Source organism: Musca vetustissima, unplaced genomic scaffold (genome assembly GCF_032173495.1).
Source record: "Musca vetustissima isolate MV318-11 ecotype Yass unplaced genomic scaffold, APGP_CSIRO_Mvet_v1 utg8434, whole genome shotgun sequence".
Lineage (NCBI taxonomy): Eukaryota > Metazoa > Arthropoda > Insecta > Diptera > Muscidae > Musca > Musca vetustissima.
This window is the reverse complement of record NW_026877912.1, coordinates 1-13,060: the sequence shown is the minus strand read 5'-3', so window position 1 is coordinate 13,060 and position 13,060 is coordinate 1. Positions and strand designations below refer to the sequence as shown.

General features: G+C 35.7%; 1 protein-coding gene across 1 annotated transcript; it reads right to left on the bottom strand.

Annotated features, from left to right (window-relative positions):
* Positions 1 to 9,294, bottom strand: LOC133322594 (calcineurin subunit B type 1-like; the record flags this gene model as incomplete). Its single annotated transcript, XM_061531573.1, has 3 exons — positions 1 to 230; positions 301 to 599; positions 9,249 to 9,294. Coding segments are annotated over 3 exons (516 nt in total), but the record flags the coding sequence as incomplete, so codon positions are not given.
* Between the last annotated feature and the right edge of the window lie 3,766 nt (positions 9,295 to 13,060).

The following is a 13,060-nucleotide window of genomic DNA, read 5'->3' as shown; positions in this document are numbered from 1 at the left end:
TATTATTTTTGTTTGTTTGTTATATATAAAAGCGACGTTTGTTTGTTTTTACAAAGAATTTAAACGTCAACAACCATTTTTTTGTGTATATCTGTATTGCCGACCACCGAACAGAATTCATCGAATGAAATTTTACCATCTTCATCCTTATCGGCAAAACAAATTGTCTTATCCACAATTTGTTGTAATTGCGTATCCTTGAGATTATTGCCTACCATCATTTTTAAGACCTGTAAAAATATATTTTTTGTTTTATTTTTGTCATTTTAGAACAAAAAAACTGTAAAATTCCATTCTCACCTGAAACAGTTCTCCGTTCGATATGTAACCATCATTGTCCATATCATATATACGAAATGCAAAGCGTAATTTTGATAGCTTATCGCCTTTAACGCTAAATTGTGATACACCTTGTATGAATTCCTTAAAATCTACTTCACCGTTGCCGTCCGCATCGAAAATATCGATGACACGCTGTACCAAGGGATTCTGTTGCAATTCTGGCAATGACATAAATTCATCCACGCTCAAGGCACCGGAATTATCCAAATCAAGTTTTCGGAAACGTTTACCCAAACGACGAATCTCATCGGCATCGACTAAGAGAATAATAAGAAGAAAAATAATGTATTTAAATAATGTATTTTTCGAATGTGGATTTTTGTTATAAGCTTGTAATTCGAGGACAATCAGAGAGGAATAATTGTAAAAACTTAAACAACCCATTTATTTAGAGGTTCCATCGATAATGCCATCGGTAAACTAATAATAGATACATCAACTAAAGTTTTCAAGTAATCAAAGAAGAAAGAATAAGCTGAAAGCTAAAAAACTTAACCGTAAACACAATATAGAATTGTTGTTTAAATAAATAAAACATTATACAGACCGCCAGCGTCTAATATTTAAATGGATGTTTTATTTTTACCAACCATATTCATTTTTATTCTAAAAATACTCTGTATATTTAGAACACCTACAAGTCCATACACCCATACCCATAAAGGGTATCCATCTAATCTGCCGGATTTGACTTAATAGACATTAAATTTTTGGTTAAACCGTCATGATCAACACATGAACACGAAAAGCCAAAGTCATTATTAACAAGTGAAAAAGCGGTAAGTTCGGCCGGGCCGAACTTTGGATACCCTCCACCATAGATATATTGACAGGTACTAGAAATGAAAATATAGGGAACATACCAAAAAGTGGACCTATACCGACATTTCTAAAAACGGATTATGTAAACCATAATTAAAAATTTTAGAAAATTTTAAAGGATAATTATACTCTCAGCCTTATGGCTAATGAGGGTGTATAGACTTTAACACGGTGAAAATGTGTCTCATCGAAATATTGGTTCTAGACCCCATGTTTCTTTGGACCAAATCCGTTTCAGAAAATTTAGATTTCATCCAAACTTTGCCCATCTTATTATTTCTTCCAAGCTTAGTTCAAATTCTCGAACTTCCAATCAGGGGCTAGGTCTAAATGCGGCTATAGTTAATTATCGAACCTTACGTTCTAATTGTTTATCTCTCTATCCTCCGCAGGTGAAATGATTACAAAAGAGACTTAGAACCAAACTCAAAACGCGGAACAAATCAGATAACTATTTTAATATAAAAAAAGGGGGTTATATGGGGACTACCCCAAAAAGGGGGTGAATATTAAAAATTTTTGGTAGAGAGATTTGTTACCATATACGACTACAAATTACCAAATTGCAGCAAATTCGGTTGAAAAATGCGCTCAAGAACCCCCAAATACCGAAAATTGGGGGTACCCTTATATGGGGGCTATCCGAAAAAATGGACCAATATTCATAATTTTTGGTGGAGAGATTTGGAACCTATTAGGAACCCAATGTACCAAATTTCAGCGTATTCGGTTGAAAAACGCGCTCAAGAACCCCAAAATTCCGAAAATTGGGGGGTACCCTTATATGGGGGATATCCGAAAAAATTCACATATGTTTATAATTTTTTGTGGAGAGATTTGGTACATATTAAGAACTCGAAATACTAAATTATAGCCAATTCGGTGGAAAAATACAATCAAAACCCCCAAAATACTGAAAATTAGGAGGTACCGTTATATGGGGGCTACCAGAAAAAGTGGACCTATATTTATAATTTTTTGTGGGGACATTAAGTACCCAATAAGAACCCAATGTACCAAATTTCAGCGTATTCGGTTGAAAAACGCGCCCAAGAACCTCAAAATACCGAAAATTGGGGGGTACTGTTATATGGGAGCTATGTCTAAACGTGGACCGATATATCCTATCTTCGAACTTGACCTGCCTGCAGACAAAAGACAACCCTATGCAAAATTTCAGCATCCTATCTCAATTCCTTCAGAAGATAGCGTGATTACAACAGACGGACGGACGGACGGACGGACAGACGGACGGACGGACATGGCTAGATCGTCTTAGAATTTTACCCTGATCAAGAATATATATACTTTATAGGGTCGGAAATGAATATTTCGATGAGTTACAAACGGAATGACAAAATTAATATACCCTCCATACTATGGTGGAGGGAATAAAAACCATGGTATTCTGGCAAGTTATTTAGCTCATCAGCATTAAGGTCTCAACGATACGACTTATATCTGCAAGACAATCACATGCTCCGAAAAAATAGTGTTCCCAATTGCAGACACTCTAGTTGGACAACTTTAACCGGACTTTTTTTAATTATTTTTTTTTTTATTCAAAAGGATTCCAATGTGTCGAATTATAGAAATTTAGAAAATTCGGTAAAATATTATTGAAACCCCAAGAAAGCCAAACTTTTAGGTGGGCTAATACGAGAGCAATTCGGAACGCTCTTAGCCTAGCACAAAAAGCGCGATATAAACAGAAAAAAGTTAAATGTTTTGGAAACTTTCATCTCTGTTATGAACACATGTTGAAGATTGTTTCGATCTGGCAACTCCTTCATATAGAAACAGGAGTTCAAAAAAGACACATCCGCAATTTTTATAACCTTCACCACACTTTGGTACAGGGTATTATGTTTGTAACAGGCAAAAATAAACGAGATAGGCACATTGTTCCTTTTGAGAATATGCATAGAATCACTTTCTAAGTCGATTTATGCATGTCCGTCTGTTCATGTTAATTTGTAAACAAAGTACAGGTCGCATTTATGATCCGAATTGGATGAAATTTGGCATAGGTCACTTATTTGGCCCAAGAACGCACCCAATTGAAATTGGGGAAAATCGGTTCACATTTTGTTATTTGATTTGCACGAAATTTGGTATAGTGTACGGAATTAGGTGTAGAATGGTGTGTGTTAAATTTCCTGAAAATAGGTTCAGATTTAGATATAGCTCCCATATATATTTTCCTCCAACCTATTGTAAATTGTGTACCAATTGAATATATATCTTTCGATTTGCCCGGAATTTGGACTAGTGTACTGAATTAAGTCTAGAATGATGTGTGTTAAGTTTCCTGAAAATCGATTCAGATTTAGATAATGCTCCCGTATATATTTTTGTTCCGATTTAATGTAAATGGTGCACCAGTCGTATATATATATATATATATATATTTCGATTTGCATGGAATTTGGCATAGCGTAATGAATTAGGTCTAGAATGATGTGTGTTAAGTTTCCTGAAAATCGGTCCAGATTTAGGTATAGCTCCCATATTTAATGTAAGTGGTGCACCAAAGTCCAAATATATCTTTTGATTTGCTCGAAATTTGGCATAGTGTACTGAATTAAGTTAAAGCTCCCATATATATTTTCGTCCGATTAAATGTAAATGGCGTACCAAAGTCCCTATATATCTTTCGATTTGCACAAAACGTACTGAATTAAGTCTAGAATGATGTGTGCTATGTCTTGTGAAAATCGGTTCAGATTTAGATATAGCTCCCATATACAGTTTCGTCCGATTTTATATAAATGGTGCACCAAAGACCCAAAGTTAGGCCGATTGACACAAAATTTTGCACAACGTACAAAATTACATTTTTTGAAACTGAGAATGAAAAAATAAAATTAAAAGAAAAAAAATTAAAAAAGTTGCTTTAGTTTTGACCAAACAAAAATTGGGTCAATTTAGTTTTATATACATTTTTTATTTTAAAATAATTTTTGTGTTTATATGTTTTTTTAATAAAAAAAATTCATATTTATTTCTGAAAAAACTTTCACCATAACTTTATATTCAAAAAAGTTAATGGTGATTTATTCAATTTGCAATATCAGTTGCTTTAGTTTTGGCCACCAGTGTGTATTCTACCTTATGGGTATAAAAAGGAAATAAGGAGACCGCTTTTTTTATGCCAACTAAAAACTTGATTACCTTTGGGAAGTTTGTAAACTAGCGACTGTATTGGATCTTTCTATGAAAAAGACTACAATTTTCAAAGACAATCATGGTCAATTTTTGGAAGCTGTCAATCAAGTCTATTATTTGTAAAAGTTTTAAGGCTTTCCTTTAATTTTTATTTTCATTTAAAAATTTAGATTTTTAGCAGACTCCAATAAAATTTTGACCAAATGAGCGATTAATACGAAATGAAATCACATGCCTATATCCATGATGGTACAGATGGATGCATACATTGAGAAAATCGAATTTACTTGCAATGAACCGACATACACACACGAATAGTACATATACAGATTTTTTTTTTTTTTTGACAATTTGACTAGCTCAGTCAGTCAATGTCCCATGTCCGCAAAAATAACAACAACAAAAATGAAAACACACATTTTCTTGATGTTATGTTCTTACTCTAATTATAGAAAAGAAAAAATCCTCAATGTCTAACAGCAATGCCAATAAATAGATCTATGGTGTGCTAGTAATATGACTGACTGATATATAGTTAATATTATTTTAATCGGGTTCTTCTTTGTGTTCTTGTCAGAAAGAAACAAAAGAAATTCCTCAGGTAATCGGTATAAAAACGTACAAAATAAGAAAGAAGAAGGAGGAAAAATTTATAATTCATTCATAAAATATATTGTATGTATGTATATTTTCTCAAAATACTCGTATATGTATGTAGATAGTATTTCTATAGTTTTGTTTATGTTATGATCATCACATGATGTCTAGATTTGTTTTTTTGTTTCTTCTTAACACTGTGCAACAAATTTGTTTGTTTGATACATCAAATTATTCTTTGGAATGGGCAAGTTATGAGAAATAGTAGAAAAAAATATACATTAGGACTTTATACAACATAGGATATTTTAAAAAAGTAATAAACATATATACACTAATGACCAAAACTAAAGCCACTGAAATTACAAATGTAATAAATCACCTGTAACTTGTTTGAAAATAAATTTAAGGAGGAAATATATATATATAATATATAAACCCAAAATTTATTTTGAAATAGAAAATATTCTATAGAAAACTGAATTGACCCAATTTTTCAATTGTCAAAACTAAGGCAACTTTTTGATTTTTCTTATAAATAAGTAAATTTTGCTAGTTATCGACAGTATAACCATTAGCCATTGAATCAATAAAATGCTCAATTTGATCCTTGGGTATACTATTCCTTGCATCTTGAAAATACCCAGGGGAAGTTTTATCTCCCTTTTTATCATTTTTTATACTGCTGTAATTCGACCATCTTAAAAAAAAGTTTGTAGCCTATGCCGATGATGATGATGTTGTTGTTGTTGTAACAGCCCTATTGCTTTTACACAATGGGCTGAGGTGACAGATGTTGGCCGAGTATAGGTTAGGTTAGGTTAGGTTTGGGGATGTGCAGTCGCGTGTATGACTGCAACACTCTGAGACCGGTTAGGTCCGTTGTGATCATCCACAAGAAGAGAAGCAGCGAAGTGAAGAGATAAGGGATAGATCTGTAGGGGAGAGAAGATTTGTGAAATTAAAGGAGTGAAGAGTGAGGGTCGATGGTCCCTATGAGTCTGACAGAAAAGTGTTACGTGCCAAGGTTGTGTGCTCCTAACCACTTTAAGCTTCTAATTATGCTGTAGATTAGAGCAGGTTCGGTTGTTGAGAAGAGGCTGAGACTAGGTAGAAAGTGAGCCCCCATTAGTCTGTGCCGCCTGTAAGCAAGGGCTGGGCACTGGCACAGGAGTTGCTCAATTGTCTCCGTCTCCTCTTCGTCAACACAGAGTCTACAATAATCAATTGCATCGAGGTCCCATTTACTTGGCCGAGTATAACTCGGGTCGTTTCGGATCGTAGACCCCTCTGTCGTGGAAACGTCCGATGATGTAGTCTTGCTGGTTGGTGAGATATTTCTAATATTATGGAGGGCGCCCTTTCAACTCTGTCCAACTGGACACACACCAAGGGTCTTGGTGTAAACCCCACTAAGACAAAACTGGTGCTCTTTACTAGGAAACGTAAGATTCCTAGTTTCCGCCTGCCAGGAGGAGTGACTTTATCCCTTTCTGAAGAAGCAAATTAACGTGGAATAGGAATGTTGAGTAACTCCCCAAGAAAGGACTAATAGCATTCTCTTGCAAGAACTCCATAAGAAAGAACTGGGGACTAAGACCAGAGATCATAAACTTGTTTTATGTGACGGTCGTTCTCCCCATTCTTACATTTATCGTGGCTGGGGGTAAACAAAAAGATTCTGCTCACAAAATTAAATTCAGCACAGCTCTAAGAAGCACACCGCAGGCAGCCTTGAATGCGATCTTGAACCTCCAACCACTGGACATTCTGATTAAATTCCAAGCTGCCAGATGTGCCCTGAGGCTCCGAGAAACGGATGCCTGGAAATCGCTGGACTATGTTCACGTTAGTATCCTCAACATAACGCCAGGTTGTGATTTCTTGAGGAGAAATACTCACATTATTGACTATGTTCCCTCTCATAGAGACTTTAATGACATCAGAGTAGATTTTCCTAGTTTCTTGCTGGTTGGTGAGATATTTCTAATATTATGGAGGGCGCCCTTTCAACTCTGTCCAACTGGACACACACCAAGGGTCTTGGTGTAAACCCCACTAAGACAAAACTGGTGCTCTTTACTAGGAAACGTAAGATTCCTAGTTTCCGCCTGCCAGGAGGAGTGACTTTATCCCTTTCTGAAGAAGCAAATTAACGTGGAATAGGAATGTTGAGTAACTCCCCAAGAAAGGACTAATAGCATTCTCTTGCAAGAACTCCATAAGAAAGAACTGGGGACTAAGACCAGAGATCATAAACTTGTTTTATGTGACGGTCGTTCTCCCCATTCTTACATTTATCGTGGCTGGGGGTAAACAAAAAGATTCTGCTCACAAAATTAAATTCAGCACAGCTCTAAGAAGCACACCGCAGGCAGCCTTGAATGCGATCTTGAACCTCCAACCACTGGACATTCTGATTAAATTCCAAGCTGCCAGATGTGCCCTGAGGCTCCGAGAAACGGATGCCTGGAAATCGCTGGACTATGTTCACGTTAGTATCCTCAACATAACGCCAGGTTGTGATTTCTTGAGGAGAAATACTCACATTATTGACTATGTTCCCTCTCATAGAGACTTTAATGACATCAGAGTAGATTTTCCTAGTAGGACCTCTGCCAGGTCTGTAATTTTTTACAGACGGGTAAAAGATGGAGGAAGGCACTGGTACCGTGGGGAATTAGAAATATAAAACGCATATAAACTTAACAATGTTTGTAGCTTTTTTCAAGCAGAAATCCTTGCAATCACGAAAGCGGCCGAGATAGTCAAAACACATATTGCCGATAATACGGGACCGGTGATTATATATCCGTATCGTTTGTATGGTATATTAAGCATAAGTCATTCATTAATATCTCAATAATCAAAAAGGTTAAAACGTTTATAATCTTTATACTCAAACCAACTATGTTTTTTCTGTGTTTTAAAAAGGACTGAAAGAAATATGAAACTATGAGATAAAAAGAAAGGAAATTGCATCTGACTATTACTGACAACAAAGGATGCTTGGCTAACAAGAAAATAGTCAAATAACGAAGTACTGCTAGTAGGTAGATTAAGATGCGTAGACAAAGAGTTGTGGAGACAATGAAGACCACATCGAGAAATGACAGAGCGGAAATTATACGATTTGATAACAATTATATTAGAGAAACGATCGATGATATCTGCATGTAAATTTTCAAATTCGTCAATTGTACCACTTGGTAAATATACCACACCCACAATGAACGAGGAATTTTCACCAAAAACCTCCACAAATAAGGATTCACATACTGCGTATAGACTGCCCCTAAAAATAACTTTGCATTGCAAATTCGAGGAAATATACAAGCATACACCACCGCCTCTGTGGGTAGTACGATCATTTCTAATCAATTTATAGCCGGGCAAAGTCCGAGAGCTTGACAAAATTTCAGGTTTGAACCATGATTCCAATATCCCAATTTTCGGTATTTTGGGGTTCTTTAGCAAGTTTTTCAACCAAATTTGGTACATTGGGTGCCAAATTTCTCAACAACAACAAAATATAAATATACGTCCACTTTTTCTCGTAACCCCCCTATAACGCTACCCCCTATTTTCAGTATTTTGAGGGTTTTGATCAAATTTTTCCACCGAATTGGATATAATTTAGTATTTTGAGTTCTTAATGGGTACCAAAACTCTCTACAAAAAATTATGAGTATAGGTCCATTTTTTCGGATAGCCCCCATATAAGGGTACCCACATTCTTAAATAATGGCCTCATATCGACAAAATCGGTCGACATTTTGGGGTTTTGCGATTTTAGGACAAATATCCATTAAAAATTGCTGAAATTTGTATTTGGTATACATTATGGTTTAAAACAACAATTGTTGGTATAGGTATGTTCCCCATATTTTCATTTCATGTAACTATCAGTATACCAATGGTGGAGGGTATCCAAAGTTTGGCCCGGCCGAACATAACGCCTTTTTCACTTGTTTTAACTCCTACTGTTGGGGCTTTATTCTTTGGACTAGGTACCAGATGATTCTTTAGAATTTCCAAGGCTCTAGAAAAATTGAAAATGCATCAGTGACTAAATATTTAGCTCCGTCTTTCGTTAGTTCATATAAAGCTTTAGGTAAGCATAATAAAACTTGTGAACACTCCAAACTATTTCAATTTTCATTTGTCTCCACATAAAACATTGTTACTTAGTGTTATATACATATATTAATTAAATATCAAATACAAATTACCTCAAGCTCGAAAAATATATTGTTTTATTATATAAAAATACAAATTAAGATATATATATATATATATTTCCAACAAATAATACTCACAGTTGGAGCACATCTCCATAGGCAGAGAGGTTTCATTTCCCTGAAAAACACAAACAAAAAAAGAAAATTCAATGTAAACAATTAATAATGTACTTAAATATAAAATAATGTTATTGAAAATACCTAGTTTTATAATATATAAAATACCTGGTTAAATAAATTGGAACCAGTGACCGGAGTAGTATAGTCGGACGGGGCCGACCATAAAATACCCTACACTTCCACGAAAATCTAACTTTCTGTGGTTCATGGACAATATTTCGCGATATTTGCACCCTCCTGACCGACTAGAGGTCAACGTTTCCACGACAGAGGGGTCTACGATCCGAAACGACCCGAGTCTTACTCGGCCAACGTCTGTCACCTCAGCCCATTGTGTAAAAGCAATAGGGCTGCTACAACAACAACAAAAACTAGAGGTCAACAAATATTATAAATATTCATTACAGCCCTTCTAATTACTTGTCCAGATTCCATTCACCGTGGGTTTTGTTGTGATATTCGGCTTTCATTTGTGGCCTATAAACACACAAAAAATATGTTTTCGGTCCTCTTAATCCAAATATTATTATCATCACCGAAAAGTATTGGCGTTTTCCTTGACCATACCTGAATCCACATGGAAAATTTCAAAGCGATTAGCGATATATTTTCGGCCTCAAGTGTGGTAATGGGTTACTAAATGATATATTAATGCGTAAGCACCTGTAGATATTTAAGTGTAACTCCCACATCCGAGTAGATACGACAATATTATTGGTATCAATTTAAATGCCAACCACTCCTCTTGCATATAATATCAACTTCTCGGGTCTATGTCCTTCATGGGTAAATCTATACGCTATAGAAAACAAATTTTGTACTTTTTCACACAAAAGTCAGGGTCTCTTTAAATATTGGCCGATCTTTATCAAAACAGTCTTGCTTATTCTTTGACCCGATCCCCTTCTCCATGTAAAAAATCGTAATGTTTGGGCCATAATTGCGGTCTCTTGAGCGACCAGAAAATTAGACAAAAATAAAGTTTTTGGTCCATTTCATCCCCTAAATATTAACCGATCTTTTTGTTTTTGTCTGTTAGGGCGATGATCATTGATTTCTGTAAGAGTGAGACCTAGGAAATGTCACCAGTGTAAAAATTGATTAAAAAAAAATATTTTTTCTTCATTTTTGTGTATAATTTAGAAAATAACTGAACACAGTAAAAAGTAATGAAAGGTGAATGAGAGAGAGACAATGATAGAAAACATTTCAATGATAGAAAACAAACAAATATAAATTAAATGCATTTTTTTTACGTACTGTCTACCCGAAAAAGTAGACATTCTTAGAATAAAATTTAGCATTACATATTGGCAAAAGAAGACATAAACATACAAAGCTGAGGGGAGTCTTTATATACAAGCTGAAGGGAATCTTTGTAGACGAGCTGAAGGGAGTCTCTATAGACGAGCTGAAGAGAGTCTTTATAGATGAGCTGAAGGGAGTCTTTATAGATGAGCTGAAGGGAGTCTTTACAGACGAACTGAAAGGAGCCTTTATAGGCGAGCTGAGTATTTAAAGACATTCTGAAAGGAGTCTTTACCTAACAGACCTCGCGTAAAATTTTACGACTATTTATCAACGTCCGTCTGTTTGTTGTAATCACTTTAGCCTCTAAACGAATTGATATAGATCACCAAAATTTTGCATAGAGTTGTTTTTTGTCTGCAGGCAGGTCATGTTCGAAGATGAGCTATATCGGTCCTAGTTTAGGCAAATCTCAAATGAAAGGATACCCCCAAATTTTCATGATTTTGGGTTTCTTGAGCGCGAATTCGCTGAAATTCGGTACAATGGGTTCTTATTGGGTACCAAATGTCTCCACATTATAAATGTCATATAACATCCTCCAATGGGTGGTAGCAAAGATCTCTCAATCGGAAGATTAGACTTTGCTATGTCCTGGAACCCAACATAAATTAACTATCCGTCGTATATAATTAAGACCGGACTTGCGATCAAGAACTGCCTTTGAGTTTATATTAGTGCACGACTTCAAAGCCTTGAGGGCCGCCTGAATATCGACATATATAGTCACCGGTCACATATTATCGGCAGTAAGTGTTTTGACTATCTCGGCCGCTTTCGTAACTGCAAGGATTTCTGCTTGAAAAACGATGCAAAGATCGTTAAGTTTATATGAGTTGTAGGTTTTTAATTCCCTGCAGTAAACGCTTGCACCAGTTCCTTCATCCATTTTTGACCTGTCTGTGAAAAATGACAGACCTGGCAGAGGTAAGAAGTCACTAGTGGCAGAGGTAAGGAGTCACTAGCCCCACTAGGAAACTCTACTTTGATGTCATTGAAGTCTCCATGAGAGGGAACATAGTCACTAATGTGAGTATTTCTCCTCAAGAAATCACTACCTGGCGTTATTTTGAGGATACTAGCGTAACCATAGTTCAGCGATTTCTAGGCATCCGTTTCTCGGCCACATCTGGCAGCCTGGAATTTAATCAGAATGTCCAGTGGTTGAAGATTCCGGATCGCATTCAAGGCTCCCTGCGTTGTACCTTTCGCGCTCCGGTAGTCAGGATCGAAGCCAATCGCCGTACCGAATTAAATTTTGTCAGCAGTATCTTTTTGTTGACCCCTGCCAACATACAAGGTAACCATATGTAAGAATGGGGAGAACGGTCGTCACATACCACCAGTGTATGATTTCTCGTCTTAGTCCCCAGCTCTTTCCTATGGAGTTCTTGCAAGAGTAGAGTGCTATCAGTCATTTCTTGAACGTTCTTCAACATTCGTTTGTTCTTCAGGAAAGGATAGGGTCACTCCTCCCAAAGATGGCAAGCGGAAATTTGGAATCTTACGTTTCCTAGTAAGGCATGTGCCCAGCCCAGTTAGACACAGTTGAAAGGACAGTGTGGTAAAGGGTCTACAAAAAACTGAAGATTGGTAATCTGTAATAAATACATTGGCGAACAGAAGGGATCCGCATTACATGAAATATGGGAGCCTTGTTGAGGAGCTCAAGGGAAGGCGAGCGGAAGACAAAGAATCTTCATAGGCGAGCTAATGACAGGCAGTCTTTATAGATGTCGTTAAATCTAAAGAAGACTCTATACATATACAGCTGCGGTCAAAATAATAGCAGCGTAATGCATTGAGATATTCGTACTGAAGCGTTATGTCTTCTCTTCATATTATAGTTAAAACATTACCAATTGCTATCTATTTGGTAATTATAACAGTTTTGTATTTTTAAAATATTGCGTTAAAAGGGGTATATTCATGAAATCAGGTCGGTCAAAAAAAGTAGCAGTTGCAATGAAAACATAACATAAATTTCTATTAAGTTTTTATATGAAACTTTTTATATGAATTTTATTTACCTCAAGCCGAAAAAAAGAATATAAAAAGTCATTAATCATTATGGCGGGCCAATTTGTATGGAGCCGAAAAATTGATTAAAACCAGCCCCTATGATCATTCTCTGGACTATTCTAATCAACTTTGGTGAAGAAACCATAGGTCGATGTCGATTTTCGAGTCTCCACGCTCATTGAATTGAAATATTAACAAGGATTTTTTTTTAAATTAATAGCTACAGGTATTTGATCACACAATCAGCTGCATTTTGTCATGGTTTAATGTTTCAAAAAGGACTTGAGAAAATCATTTGTTCCCAAAAAAATATGAAGTTTCGAAGATTATATACAAAAATTCTACGCAACCTTAAATATTTACAAAAAAATGAAACGACTACTTGTTTAGTTAAACAATAATAAAAAAATAAATAAAAGTAATTTCAGAAAGGGGTGTGT